Source organism: Stenella coeruleoalba, assembly GCF_951394435.1.
Source record: "Stenella coeruleoalba genome assembly, chromosome: 1".
NCBI lineage: Eukaryota > Metazoa > Chordata > Mammalia > Artiodactyla > Delphinidae > Stenella > Stenella coeruleoalba.
The window spans coordinates 162,837,535-162,852,756 of record NC_137169.1 but is presented as its reverse complement, the minus strand read 5'-3'; the positions used below and the strand labels follow the sequence as shown (position 1 = coordinate 162,852,756).

Below are 15,222 nucleotides of genomic sequence, written 5' to 3'. Positions count from 1 at the left end.
TAGCTCTTACCACGTCCCCAGGGCCTCATACATACAGGCTAAGGAGCTGAGAAAGGACCTGAAAGAAAACACTCAAGGACTGGCGGTGACTCACCAAGAGGAGAGAATCAGATGTCCAATCCTGTCCTCACCCACCAGAATCAAACAGATCTGCGTGTCCCCCCAACTCCCCACCTCCACTCACCCCTCCTCCTCCAGCTTGGAGGCAGATTCTACCTTGAAGGAATTCTCCTCGGCAAAGTTCAGAATCAAGGCCCTCCTCTCTCGAGTGGTATTGGTAGCATCAAACACCTGGGAAGAGAGCCCACAAGACAGATGAACGGGGACCGAGAAATGAAATCCCACCAAGGCGGACCCAAGGTGGGGCGGTGCAGCCAGGCTGCTGAAAGGGGGGAGACGGGGGAGGAGGCAGGTGAGGCTTACCGCAATCTGCCCACTGTCCTCCGTGAGATACGCCTTCACATCCTCCAGTGCCACCAGAGCACACTGTCTGCCGAGAGAGCAGAGGAATCAGCCAGAGGACTGGGCCGGGGCCAAGCTTAGGCACAGCCAGAGACATGAACAGCCGGGGTGCCACAGGGATCACACCCCTTCCTGTTCAGTTTCCCCACTGATCAAAAATTTTCCCTAATTAGACCTTTCAGCTTGCCCGTTGAGATTTTTCTACCATCCTATGTCTTTCCTCTTCCCCTGTCCCATGCACGTGTCTTACCCCTCTGGAGGCTTAGCCTACAAGCACACACGCAACTTTCTGAGCCCTGTTCTACCCACCCAAGCCCATGGCGAGCTGCCCAGCAGATAACTTCCACTTAAAATCCCCACAAGATATTTACTGAAAGGGAAACCAAGCCCCATCACATCCAATCTCATGACGGCCAAGAAAGAGCTGGCCTGGCAGTCAGGCCTAGAAGACTCACTTGCGTATCTTCATGGCCTCCTCGTTGTCATGCCGGAAGAAGTCATAGGATTTATAGGACTTGACCGCTTGACGCCGATACACCCCAAGATTAAACACTGCAGAAGACACCCATACCCTCCAGCAGTGAAACAATACGATGTCCCAAAGGGGACTTCTTGGTCTAATGTCAGAGTGGCCAAGGGGATGAAAAAAGCACCATGGTATGTTGGAAACAACACCAGATTAAGAATCAGGTTAAGTTCAAGTTCTGACTTACTAGAATTTGGACAAGTCTTAAATTGTCTGACTTTCAATTTCCTCAGCCATTTTGGCTATTCCACATGGATACTGCTAGATAACGTAGATGTAAGGGATTTGGAAATGTAAAGCTCTATACTCATTTAATTCTTAATACTCCTATCAAAGGCATTGCCCCCAAACTAGGCCAATTCAGCCAGGCCAGGAGGAACAAGTATATGGACAGGGAATAAATCCAGTAAACCAGGAAGCAACCACTACTGCTGCCAAGAGAACCCTGTATCCTTGATGCCAGGGAGAATAAGTCTCCCAGAGGCCTATGAGGCCCAGGAACTGATCACTTCCTTTCCCAAGGAATGCATGGTTGCACCTACCTTTGGTGGGCACCCCAATCCAGTTGAGGTAGCGTGTGAGTTTCTTGGACACGTAGGTTTTGCCCCGGGCTGGTAAGCCAATCATAACAATGAGGGTCGGGGAGTTGGTCATGTAGGATGCCCACGCTAGAGGGAAATGGAACAGAACAAAACTAAATAAAGAGGGGTCAAGTAAGGTTTGTGCATGGGGCTGGGACTTCATGGTCAGGTTTGATCCTCATACACCTCAAAGAGGCCAGTGTCCAGGAGGACTGGAAAGGCAAACCGAGCAGATATCGGGGAAACCCTCCTAAAAGACAAAGGGTCACGTAGACTTCCAGAAAGTACCTAAACTAAGACACGTCTTTCCCACTTGTCCAAGGTCTTCACAGAGGTGCACAAGATGGAAAGAGAAAAAAAAGCGGCCAGGATTAGAAAGACAGTAACCATAGCATCTTCCTTAGCATGAGAATATCTAGTAACACGGCAATGATAAAGCCATGAAGGAAAGTCTTGGGCCTGGAGATTCTACCAGTGCAGCACTGAGCCAGCTCCTATAACAGATCCAACAGAGTTTCTATCCTGAGGATCCCATCTATCCCTTCAGAACCACAGGCAAGAGTTTGCCCACGAAAAAAGAGCCTGGCCTTAACCCGTTTTGGCCTTTGTGCTCAGGCCACGAGTTTAAGCCAGAACTTCTAAACCATTTAGACTGTGTCAACGCCTACCTGACATAGGTTCTGACTAGACCTCAGGAAGCTTCGTGGTAAAGCTGGCCCACAAGGGCATCACACCCAGCCTGACTCAAAGGCCCAAGTGAAAGCAAGACAGTTTAAAAGCAGGAATAGCCATTGGTCCGCCCTTCTTCAGAATACAATTGGTTTCAGGAATGCTCATTTACAGAGACAGGTCTCACTGGGCAGCTGGGGGCAAAGTAGATGCCCAGAGGCCAGGTGACTTGCCTAAGGACACGCAATGAGTCATGGGAAGGGCTGGCCCTAGAATCCTGATCTTGTGCTTCCTGGGCAGCTTTTCTCCATAAAAAAGAGCCTCTGATTCCGCCATCAGCTTGCTCACAGGCGCTGGCTCCTTCCTGTCCATCCTGCCACAGAGGAGTGGTGGGAGAGTGCCCTGCAAGCTGCCAGCCATGTTCCTGGGGCCAAGACCCAAACTGAGGTCATCTGGGAGGGCTCAGATGGGAAAGGAGGGAGGCCCTGTGTGCAGATGGGGAAGAACCACTTTTGTCTTCGTCTTCCCAGCACTGCTTTTCAGAAGGTGCCCCACAGTAGTTGCCACTCTTCTTCCCTGGGACAAGGTGACCCTGTCAGGCTAAGAAACAATTCAGCAAAACTGGGGTACTTGGATGGGAACGTCATCCTTTCTTTTTTTGAGAGGGGAATGTAAAAAGATCTCAGTGGAGAAGTGGGCAGAAAGGTGTGGGTAGAGAACAGAGCTCGGAAGGAAGAGAGTTTCCTAGGGGTGTTTGGCAAGAAGTACCCAGAAGCCAAACAGGGCCCTGGCGGTGAGGGAGGGGTGGATGCCCAGACTTGGGGTCAGAGGTGTTGGCTTTTAGTCCTTTACCTACTACGCACACGGAAAATTCCCGGGCCTGAGCAGGAGCCCCTCCAAGGTAGGCAACGAGCAACAGAAGTGATTTTCATCTCTGTCCAAACAGGGAGCACAAAGACAAGCAAACGCCATGCTGCAGCCTCCGCTGATGTTCATGCCTGATCTCTGACCCCTAACAGACTGCCTCAGGTTTCAGGAGTGAAATCCTCCTGAGTCTTCACTTTCTCCAGCCCTGCACTGCACTCTTCTCAATCACCATGGCTTGGCTCATTACCTGCACTTCTAGTACTGCTTGGTCCACACCTTCCAGCCCATTAGGCACTTCTCCCAAAGGTCCTGTTATCCTCCCTGAAGCTGAAAATGAACTGATACTTGGGAGACACTCTGAGGCCGACCAGGGAACCAGCTGCTCCATGTTTACCAAACTGGACAGAGAGTTCTAAGAACAAAAGAAAACACGGGCCACCAAGGACTCCCCACGGTGGCCCCCAGCACCACACCTCCCACCTCTGCCCATAACACACCCACGTACATCTGCTGCAACCAGAGCTGCTCAATTTCCGGAGGACAAAACTAAACCACACTTCCTATCTCGAATTGCCACATGGGCAAAACTAGGTACATTCTGTCCTGCCTGTTAAAAAACAAAGCCATCACCACCTTAATTTGAACAGTAGACACTGTATGCTGATTAATTTTGGAGACAATGTAACTTACCCCTTGACAAAGAACGGAAAGCGGTTTCAATCCTGAAATTCTCTTCTACCTTCTTTACACAAGGTTGAACTCACTTTCTCAATCTTATTTTCCCTTCATGAACACACTTCGAGGGAATGAAGGTGTGAGAACTTTCCTCCTACGGACAAAAAACCTCAAGCCCAGAAAAGGGAAGAGCTTGGCCCACAGTCCCTCAATAGAAAGTCAAGGTCAGGGCTCTGGCCAGACTCCTGGTTTCATGACTGCCCAATCAGTCCTAGTACCAGCTCTTGTCAGCACCTGACAAAGGGAGCCACGTGGCCAGCATAACTCTGCTGTCTAATCTAAACCTGAAGGGTGGTCTAGAAGGCCAATGGTTCCCGGCTTTCTCATGACCAAGCCATCTTCCACTTTTTGCTCTAAACATCCCCAATATTTTGAAATATGCTGCCCTTTAAAGTGTGCTTCATTAGTAATATCTTCTTTTTATTCATCAGAAGTCATAGAACTGCCAATTATGTCCTGCCGTTTGACTGATAAGCATAACATATCGAAGTTCTGCAGCCAAACGCTAAGAAAGTTTATGTTTTAGTTAACCATCGAAGCTATAGTTTAATGCCCAATTTCTATCACGCGCTTTGAAATATTAAAAACAGCTAACAATGTAGAACTTTTGAGGGATGCTGATCAATGTTTCAAAGGTGTCTGCCTTTCCTCCTGTTATTTCTGTAGGGAAAGCTGCTAGCACAAACAGGTGTATATGCAAGCATGCTCACTACAGCATTGTTTGTGACGGTGGGAAATTAGAAACAATGTAAATGTCCATCAGGGAGAGGCTGGCATATCCACACAAGGCAATACCATGCAGGATGAAGTAAATGTGAACTTATCGACATGAAAAAAATGTCCAGAATATAGTTTAAAAAAAGTGTGTGGGGTGGGGGGATAGTAGAATAAAATATGTACAGTGTGGACCTATTTCCATTAATAGGATACACCAGAATAAGATTTTGGAAAGAATCAAACATAACAGGGACAGGAGAAATGGTGAGATTTTCTTGCTTTTTACTTTCTTTCTGTATTGTGTGAATTTTTCATGAACATGTATTGCTTTTATAATTAGGAGAAGGTTCATACAGGGACTTGTCTGTTCCAGACCTATTCAAAATATCAAAGAATAAAAGAAACAAAGAAGGAAAAGCATGTAGACCTTCCCTGCTACCCCTAATTCCTGCTTTCACGGAGCCCTGAAACCAGTTATCTGAGCACCTTAAGGGCACCTCAGCCAGCACCAACCCCCCTTCTCCCCCATCCCTGGAGCAGCTGAAATTCCAGTACTGCTCCTTTGGAGGTTCTGGCTCCCTAAAGACATTCTTCAGCTCTCTAGTTCAGGCACTTCCCAAGTCAAAGTCAGCCAACAACAGGTATAATTAACAGCAAGGGGATAACGGGAAAGCTATTAATAAAGCAACTGCTGGGTGTGAACACTAAGCAGCCCAAGAAGCCTGTTCCAAGATACAGGAAAATAACAGAGAGAAGGGAAATAAACTAACACATACTCTCATAGACTGTCACAGTCCCACAGTCCAACCACGAAAGGAGAAGCGGGGGGGGGGGGGGGTAAATGAATGACAGTGGCTTCAGGATAACCCAGATACCTCCAGTGGGGGAGAAGAGGGTAGAACTTGGAAAGGAGAGATCAGGAATTAGAGTCTAGAGGAAGGAAAGAGACCTGGGATTACTGCTTCTTTGACTAATCAAAAGCCCTCAAGGCAAAAAAAAAAAAAATGCAAAAAAAGTTAGGAAGGCAGGTAGGAGAGTCCCATGGAGAAAAAGCAGAACTAGAAGGACTGACACTGAGCATTGCACAGGGTCAGAGACTCCCACAGTTATCAACTCCCCCTGACCCCCAAACACCACCACCTGTTCTCTGCTCTCGTTGGGCTCAAGTGTCCTAGTAGCACGAGGGCACCTCTATTTAAAGTGTGCATTCCATCTCCCCAAATCTGGGTTACCATACTGTCAAACAAGAGGAGAAAACATTTTTTACTGAAAATATAATTCTTCACAGAGCTCTTTTAAAAAGTGAGCTCCCAGCACAGCATTTAGACTATAATTCAATCTATATATAATGTTTCAGGAACAAACACAACATGCAAATAGAGTCACCGGTGAAAAATAACACAGTTTAGCCACATGCCCAGTACTCTTCTAGAAGCTGTCCTGTATTTACTCATTCAATTCTCACATCACTCTGGGGAGAGATACTATTAGTATCCCCATTTTATCAAAAAGTAAACTGGGGCATGGGGCAGAAAAGCAAGTTGGTTAAAAGCCCACAGTTAGGCAGTAGTAAAACCAAAATTTGAACCCAGGCAGTCTGACTCCAGAGGCTGCACTCAAACGTCATGCTATACTAGTTATCTTCCACAGGGTGTTTGCCCTCAGTACCTGGCTTCCTGCCCTGGCGGAGAAAGAAGACCCTAATCATAGAGGTGCACCAACCCCAGTATCACACCCAAACAACCTGCCTCTGCTGCAGCCCAAACCCCCAAAAGCCTCATCAGTGCTACGTGAAAAGAGATGACCATCATGAATCACGAGACTGACAAGGTCATGACATCAAGGTTGAGACTCTGGGGAAAGCTTGCAACATGAGATGATTCCAGGTCTCATGCTAGTTGGCTGTTTCCACCTGCTGATATATATAACCACTGAAGTGAGAAGAACTGACTGATAGCGTTCCAGAGGAACCTGGTAGCAGGGACAAGAGTTAGCTTTCCTAGAGGTTCCCCAAAACATCTAGGGACAAACTGCTCGGGACCTTTTGGCCTAGGCTCTGCAGTCTTGCAGTCTATAAGGATGCTTAGGCATGCAGACGCATGGGGACAGGAAACAACACTTCATCTCTCTGCAAACCCACCTGCTGTCTCTGTCTAAAAGATGGGCATGGAAATGCTCCTGTGAAACCCATCCCCAGAGCAATGAACCTGCAGGGAAAATAGTCTGCAGAGTGTAAAGACTAAACCTGTGAGAAAGTAAGGTGCCCAAGACATGGCGAGAAGTGAAATATCAGGGCCGATTCCCCTTAGGCCTGTAGAAATAAGCTAATGGTTCTTACCTGCAATTTCTGCTGTGAGCAGCACCCTCACAAAACTTAGCCCAAGAGATAAAGGGAAACTGTTAACAGTATCAACCCCAAGGAATTCCTGCACCCTGCTACTCAGCCTTACTCACTGCGTGTACAATAACACTGGCTCTAACTTGCAGCATCAATCAACTGTGCAGATACCCCCAGGGTGGGGGAGATAGAGATTCAGTTAAAGAAAGCAGGAAGAATATGCTGGGCTAGGGCTTCCCTGGTGGCGCAGTGGTTGAGAGTCTGCCTGCCGATGCAGGGGACACGGGTTCGTGCCCCAGTCCGGGAAGATCCCACATGCCGCGGAGCGGCTGGGCCCGTGAGCCATGGCCGCTGAGCCTGCGTGTCCGGAGCCTGTGCTCCGCAACGGGAGAGGTCACAACAGTGAGAGGCCCGCATACCGCAAAAAAAAAAAGAAAATGATGGGCTACACCAGCAGTCTAGCCCCAAGGACAGACAATTCACTGAGTCTACTTGTTTCAGAAAGGAAATTCCCCTGGTAGACTTTGTTTTAAATTACCATGTCGAAGAACTATTTCTCACTCCCACCAAGCAGCAAAGTCTAGAATTACAGCAATATTCTCAAGGTAAAATCCTGGGAGACAGCAGCCCCTCCTCTTTACCAACACTCACAACATTTCTTCTCTGACATTCGTAGATTTGTTTTGGTTTCATAGTTGTTGTTGTTCTGTTCTGAGGAAGGGGCAGAATTCCCAGACATGGCAGCTCTTCAGGGGATGTCTGGAAGGGACAAAGGGGATGTAAGGAAGGGAAGGAAGGAAATATCCCTCAAAATACTCAAAAGAGGATCAGTGCGGTATAAGTGAAAGAACCCTGGGCCAAGGGTCAAGTCCAGCCCTCATTCTCCCACTTAATAGCTACATGCCCTAGGATAAGTCATGAATGTCCCTAGCCCTCTGTTTCCTTATCTGTGAAGAGTTGCACCAGAACCCCGATCTATAATGCTGACTTAGGAGTGTACATTCACATGAATTATCTCCTTCAATCCTTCCAATAATCCCATAATAAAACAGATTTTGCTACCATTATTACTTCTCCCCATTTTACAGATTGAAAAACTGACGTTTATCAAACTAAGTGGCTTATCCAAGTTCCTTCCTGACCTCAGATTCCAATTTAAGAATCTGGGGAGAGTAGTGGCAGCAGCTGGGGGTGGGATGGGTTGCAAATAGATCAAGTTCATTATCATAAAGTAATTGCAGTCCAATGGTAGAATTCAGTTCTGAAAAAAAAATAAGTGGGGAAATCTCAAACATGTTCCCTTAAGGAAAAACTGTAGCTAGACCCGGGGACAGCCCTAGCACGTCACTATTTCTCCTCTCAAGCCCTTGACCGCACCCTCTCCCCATCTATCTCCTAGGAAGCAGTCTATGGAAGAAACACTGGGGAGCAAAGAGGTGGCAAATAACTTCTCTTATTCTGGTGGTAAATAACTTCTCTTATTCTGAAAGATCACTTTCAGAATAAGGGATAAGTCCTGACTCGAACGGGGGTGGGAGAGCCCCGAGTTCACTGCGCAAACCCAGACAAGGGACTCGTGAGGAAGGAAAGTCCTACTGCTTCAAGGATCTTGCACTGTTATTCCACTGACCACACAAATCCTCTAACTCACACGTCAGCTGCGGCTCTGGGTCCCTAAACGTCCGCACTCCGGCAATGCCTGGGGGCCCGCACTTCCCCGAAACAGCTAGGCTTCATCTTCCCGCTCCTCATCAGGGTGCACGCAGCCCCCCTTCTCTCGCCCGCCTAACCCCTTCAAGGTGCTGTACAGCCGTCGCTCACCCTAGGACCCCTCCTAAGATCCCTCCGGGCTGTGGCCCCAGCACCTACCCGGTAACGCGACAGCCAGGAGCCGACACGGTGGCCGGGGTCCGGCACACCAGTCTCCGGAGAATCACGTGCCTTGCCTGGCTCCGCCCACTCTCGCGTTGGCCCTCACCTGGAGAGAATCGTCCACCAATCGAGCGCCCGCAGGCTCCAGGGGGCGGGGCTCAAATCGGAATCGCTGTCGCTAGCTCCGGAAGAAGGTTGGAACTGTGAAGGAGAAAGATCACAAGCTCGCAAGTTTACCAGCACTGTGGAGGTTAGTTACATCGTTGCCTGGCAACTAATAGGGATGGGGGCGGGGTTAATTAAAAGCACGACGTTTTTCATACTCTCGCGAGAGTGAACTAGTAGACGTCTTGGAAGGGTGTGACTTTATGGTGACGGGAAAAATTTTTGCGGAGATTAACGCTCTCCTCCCTGAATCCCAGCGGGACCTCGTTAGAGCCATGAATTGAAAAGTAAGCTATAGAAGAGGCTTTGCTAGAGTAAACTACCAAAGTACTTAAGCTGATTACATCTTAGGGTGTTTGCATATTCCCTTAGGTCAGACACTGTAAACTAAGAAAATCAACTACTCTCATCGCTGAACCAGGGGCTTCCCTGGACCCATGCACATACTCCAGTGGACTTACCACCTTATTTATTCTCCCGCTTACAGCCCACGCTGTAACGTCTGTTATGGCCATCTTGAAGAACAAAAGAGGAAAATTGCTCCAGGAGAAAACTGGCTCATGAAAGTTTTGAAAAGATGCATAGTTTCCATATAACTTATTCAGAGGCAGATTTTTACAGTGGAGGTGAGTTTGCACATTTCAAGTGAACTTTTCACAGTTGCCCCCAGGCCCATTTGATGCTTGATTGTGGTGATAAACCCCCTCTAAGCAGGGTAGGCTTTGCTCCTCTGGATCCAGGATAAAAAAAGAACGAGTACATATTTCTCGGAAGAGAGGTAAATTCAGAGATGTTTTTATTCCTCTTTCACCTGGGGATTAAATTCATCCTTCAAAACAGCTCAAATAGTACCTCCTCTTTGACGCTTTTTACAACTCCATTACGTCACAGTTGCCCTCTCTGTGCCTATACAACTCCGTTTTATCCATTCAGCAAGTATTTACTGAGCACATATTTGCGAGGCACAGTCCTTTGTTCTAGGGATACAGGGTTGAAAAGGGTCACATAATCTAGCATTATCACGTTGCTATGAAAGTCAGTAGTTATGTGTCCTTTACACACCACCCTCTCTCTCGATTACGTGAGTAATTTGCCATTTTGAAGGCAGGAATGGAGTCGCCTTGGTATTTGTATACCTAGGTCCTGAACTGGAATCTGGATGACACATGTTGGTCTTCTTCATTCCTCCTCCTTATACTGCCACCACCTCCTGAATGTAGCAATTGCCCTCAGCCCAGATGCTGACCTCATATTGCGCTTTCTGATGTGGCAAATGGACGTTTTCAAGTTACAGTCTTATGGAGGTGGAAAGGCCAGTCTTCCGGCCCCCTTAACCTCAATGAGTCAATGTTTGCTGCAGCCATGAGTCTAGCCACGAGTATTTGTTTGCCTTTGACTGGTCATTTGAGTCACAGACCATTCTTGGCATTCGTTTGCATTCCGAACTATGATTCTGTTTCTCCCGGTGTAGTTTGGAAGCCCCAATTTAATCATTTCCGACCTAATTGCAAGGATACATTCCACCGTATTCGATTCAGGAACTCCTTCCGCCGCTCTCTTCCCTTAAGCTTATATGCTTCCGACGCGGAGGGTACCTCACTCGCTCTACAGGTAGCAAGACCAGTCGTACGTTAGGAATACGGGTAAATTTTCATCCTTTGCCTCCTGAAGGGGGTGATGGTGAGAGTCAGTTATCACTTTAAGAGTGTGCTAAAACAGAAGCCGCAGAGTATCGCGAGAACTGTAACAACCAGCGACATCTCGCGATGTTTGGACCGGCAAAGGGTGGCTATTTTGGAGTCCACCCGGCGGCTTCTTACCCCGGCGGCGTCTGCCAACCTGCTGCCGGGACCAAAGCTGGCCCCACGGGTGTCTGGTCTGTGGGCGGCCGGACCGACACGATGTGGCGGCTCCGCTGCAAGGCCAAGGATGGCACCCATGTTTTGCAGGGGTTGTCCAGCCGGACCCGGATGCGGGAACTCCAGGGCCAAATTGCCGCCATCACCGGGATCGCCCCCGGCTGTCAGCGAATCCTCGTAGGATACCCGCCCGAGTGCCTGGACCTCAGCAACGGGGATACCATTCTGGAGGATTTGCCCATTCAGTCAGGTAAGGGAATCGAGGCTAGGCCAAGGCTAGTCCTGAGAGGTCGGAGAGAGGCATAAGGGAGAACAAACAGGGCGAGGTGGTGTGGGTCAGCTGGGGGCTTGGAGGAACAGGATAGGAAAGATAAAAGAACAGAGAACTCTGACGGAGGCCAGGGCAAGTGTCTAGCAGGGAGGGCCCAGCCTCTGTGAGAAGCCCAAAGCCTTGGACTAACCTTTCCTCAATCTGCTTTCTGGTCTCTCTTGAAAACGTCTCATTCATTTTGTTTCCCTCTGCGTCCGCAACAGTATTTTAAAAATGGGACCTATTTTCTCTGTCCTGATGGCTCTTTTCCCCTATATCACTGAAATAAGACAGCCGGTCTGAAGGATGTAGGATACTTTTTTGCTTTCCTGGTTCATTTTTGCAATCCCCTTCATACGTACTTACTTTGACAGTTGTATTCATTTTAGAGTTTGCTCTGACACACCCAGTAAAGGCCCTTTCAAGTTCTAGACAACAGCAGTTATTTCTGTGCAGTATTAAAACTTGAACGGCAATAATGGTAATTAAAAGCTTTCCGTTGTTGTATCAAGGATCCTGTAAACACTGAACAGGGTAGGTATGCAAGTTTCGTAAGGAGGGGACCCCCTAGTGGCCGAGTCTGTGACAAACACCTTTTGGAAGTGTTTTTAAACTGCAGAGAGCAAGCTTAAGAAAATTTTGTTCTTGAAATGTATCTTTTTAAGCAAGTATGAAGGTGTATAATTCAGGCCCCTTTACTAAATGAGGTGCAGCCTAAAATGTTTTGCTCTTTGTTCCATTTGCGTCTTTATGAAGATACAGTGAACAGAAAGTGTTACTGGTCACATGTCTGCAAAGCTGTATTCTCCCTAGTAACCCCAGCTTATACTTTAACTCCTTCTGTTTGTAATTTACAGACTTGGTTAGTAAACACCCAATTTCATCTATACTTTCTCTTCAGTTCTGGATTTGTTTTATTTTTGACAGGCGACATGCTGATTGTTGAAGAAGACCAAACCAGGCCCAAAATGTCACCTGCATTTACAAAACATGGTGCTCCTAGTTACATCAGGGAAACTTTGCCTGTGCTTACCAGAGCGGTGGTCCCAGCAGACAACTCTTGCCTCTTTACCAGTGTGTACTATGTTGTTGAAGGAGGAGTCTTGAATCCAGCTTGTGCCCCTGAGATGAGACATCTCATAGCACAAATTGTAGCAAGCAATCCAGACTTCTATAGCAAGGCAATACTGGGAAAAACAAATCAAGAGTACTGTGACTGGATCAAAAGGGAGGATACTTGGGGTGGAGCTATTGAGATATCCGTTTTGTCTAAGTTTTATCAATGCGAAATATGTGTGGTGGATACACAGACAGTACGAATTGATCGTTTTGGGGAAGATGCAGGATATACCAAAAGGGTCCTGCTTATTTATGATGGCATCCACTATGATCCGCTTCAGCGTGTCTTCCCCAACCCAGACACCCCTCCTCTGACCATTTTCTCCTCTAATGATGATATTGTTCTTGTGCAAGCACTGGAATTAGCAGATGAAGCTAGAAGCAAGAGACAATTTACTGATGTAAACCGCTTCACCCTGAGATGCATGGTATGTCAGAAGGGATTAACTGGACACGCAGAAGCAAGGGACCATGCCAAGGAGACAGGCCATACCAACTTCGGAGAAGTGTGAGCCATGCATAATGAGGATTGACGCCTACTACCTCACAGATCCAGAAGGTTCTGGGTTTTCCAATAAGCTATTCGTAACCCTAAAGAACAAAAGGACACAATGCTTGAACCATCCTTTTAACCTAAAGCCACTAAGACACTGAATTCCTTGTTAAGATTAATATTAGTGTGCAAGTTTACAGATGTGTGTCTACAGTGGTGATACATGCCCTCTCTCTGCTGGGGTGACAGAATATAGGTGGTCCTTGCTACCTACTGACACTAACCTGAAGATTGACTTTTAGTATTATAAACTAGCACCCAGCAGCATTAACTTGTAGAAGAAAACAACTTCATATTTTGGGTAATGCGAAAGGCCTCAGGTGAGGCCACCGGACATAAACCACAATGTCTCCGGTAATTGAGTCCTTTTAAGAACTGAGTTAATAGTTTCTAAATTATGAATTGATTCCTCAAGTGAAGATACTCAGAATTGTCAAAACTGATTTATATTGCAACTTGGTAGACTTTATAAATGTGTACTTCACCAGTTAAAAGTACATAAGAAGCAATTTTTACAGGGTTGAGTCTACTCCTTGAGAATGTTACCTAACAACGAGAACTGATAGTGCCCAGTTAAGGATTTCTAGTGTTATAAAAGTAGAATGTATTAGAGAGGAGGTGCCTGAGCAGATTACTGAAGCTTTAAAAGACCGTTGGCCTCATGTTTTGTTTTGTGGGTTTTTTTTGTGATACGAGGGCCTCTCACTGCTGTGGCTTCTCCCGTTGCGGAGCACAGGCTCCGGACGCGCAGGCTCAGCAGCCATGGCTCACGGGCCCAGCCGCTCTGCGGCATGTGGGATCTTCCCGGACCGGGGCACGAACCCGTGTCCCTTGCATCAGCAGGCGGACTCTCAACCACTGCGCCACCAGGGAAGCCCGGCCTCGTGTTTTAATGCAACTCATTTATTCATCTTTGTCGCATTGGATAAAACTTTAAAATTAAGCAGGATATTTTTTTTAATTGTAGTTCCTTGAAATTTGAATGCTCTATTTTTGCCTTTCTACCTAAGATTTGCCTGGAGGGATTTGATTTCCTCAGCCTTTGGTTAAGAGCACTTCCTCCAACTCCTAAAAAAACTTTTCATCTAAAATTATAACGTGCTTTGGTTTGGTTTTTGTGAGATCTTTGGCTACCTAAACAGAATTTGTTTTCATGCTAGCCTTATCCCACCACTAATGCTCTTTTAAATGATTTCATGTGTCTGAAAATTAGCACTTTTATCCACCATCTTTTACCTTGACTTTTGCATAGTTTTAAAGTAATCGGGATAATAATATTGAATGAATTTGTTTCACTTACAAAATATGACAGTTTTTAAATCTTTGCCTTATTCAGCCTTCTCAGAATTCTGCTTCTTACTGATATTAGATGTGTAGCCATTTGCTTGGTGGGCTAATCCACAAGGCACACCCTCTAAAACTTAGCTTCACTATGAGATCTTCCAGATAAAAGTTTTCTACCTCTTTTCTTAATTCTTCTGACGATCAGGGATGCTAAATTATAATTTGTTATGCATTATCTTACATAATGTGAAGAGGCCTGATGTTGTAAAGTTTTATTATCTTGGTCTCATTTTTGATTAAGTATCTCACTTAGAAAACCAATGGTATGGGAATTCCCTGGCGGTCCAGTGGTTAGGACTCCGTGCTTTCATTGCCAAGGGCGCGAGTTCAATCCTTGGTTGGGGAACTAAGGTCCCACAAGCCGCGTGGCGTGGCCAAAAAAAAAAACCCAATGGTATACTTTAAAGCACATGTATATTTTAGCATATCTTCTTGGCAAATGTTTCAAAATTGAGATTTACTTTTAGCACTTTCACTTGGTAGAGATAGCCATATAAAATTAAGGAATATGTAAACAATTTAGGAGAAATGTACCTTTAAGGAACAATTCACAAAATATGCTTGAAATCATTAGATGACATTTCTTGAGTACCTTTTGTGTGAATAGGTCTTTTAGGCATTATAAGTTATTGTGGTCACTATAGCTCAAAAGTGTTTAATTTTCTATTTAACTAAGCCTTAAAAATAGCACTTGTGAGTTTGTGAAACTTAATGTTTGGCGATCATAATGTGTACAAGTGAATATGATTGAATATCTCTTTGTACCTGTCATCAGGTCTAAAAGGATTTTGTATCTTATTTCCCCCAGAAAATATTAAATTTAAAGCTGTAGGTTAAGAGTATACCACTGGGTAGCACCCATCAAATTGAGCTTTATGCATCATTATTCATAAACCTTGCCTTCCTTTCTTAAGTGTTTCAGGGGCCAAACTTGATACTTGCTTACTGGAATTTTAGAGAAGTCTATTCATGCAACAGATATTTATTGAGTAATTTATAATGTCAGGTATATATTGATGCTTCCCAGCATAAATTTCTGTTGCTTTAAAATTGAGTATCCTTTATCTATCAATACATTTGATTTTTTTTTAATTTTGTATTGAAG

General features: G+C 46.0%; 2 protein-coding genes across 16 annotated transcripts in view; one reads left to right on the top strand and one right to left on the bottom strand.

Moving 5' to 3' along the window:
* Positions 1–9,542, bottom strand: part of PFKFB2 (6-phosphofructo-2-kinase/fructose-2,6-biphosphatase 2) — a 25,831-nt gene extending 16,289 nt beyond the window's left edge. For 2 of the 14 annotated variants that reach the window (XM_079920171.1, XM_079920166.1), the window contains exons 1-6: positions 8,765–8,887; positions 7,547–7,654; positions 1,531–1,656; positions 918–1,014; positions 424–490; positions 217–291 (exon numbers count right to left, since the gene is read on the bottom strand). In XM_079920171.1, coding sequence (XP_079776297.1) covers positions 217–291; positions 424–490; positions 918–1,014; positions 1,531–1,656; positions 7,547–7,634 — 453 coding nt within the window. In that variant the 5' untranslated portion in view covers positions 7,635–7,654; positions 8,765–8,887. The other 12 variants (XM_079920168.1, XM_079920170.1, XM_079920173.1 and 9 more) reach the window with 11 other exon arrangements.
* YOD1 (YOD1 deubiquitinase) lies at positions 8,973–15,222 on the top strand. Of its 2 annotated transcripts, XM_079920295.1 has the most exons (4): positions 8,973–9,017; positions 9,420–9,558; positions 10,882–11,041; positions 12,029–15,222. In XM_079920295.1, exons 3-4 carry the CDS (start codon positions 10,903–10,905, stop codon positions 12,730–12,732), a joined length of 843 nt encoding a protein of 280 aa, XP_079776421.1. In that variant the 5' UTR covers positions 8,973–9,017; positions 9,420–9,558; positions 10,882–10,902; the 3' UTR covers positions 12,733–15,222. The 2 variants fall into 2 exon arrangements, with proteins under 2 accessions (XP_079776421.1, XP_079776420.1); XM_079920294.1 differs by lacking the exons at positions 8,973–9,017; positions 9,420–9,558 and having other exon boundaries at positions 9,586–11,041.

What these genes read in the sequence shown, in the direction of transcription:
- YOD1 (XM_079920294.1), top strand. Translation starts at nt 10,699, where the DNA reads ATGTTTGGACCGGCAAAGGGTGGCTATTTTGGAGTCCACCCGGCGGCT. An exon ending in GGATTTGCCCATTCAGTCAG is followed by an intron (nt 11,042 to 12,028) that starts GTAAGGGAATCG and finishes TATTTTTGACAG; the next exon opens with GCGACATGCTGATTGTTGAA.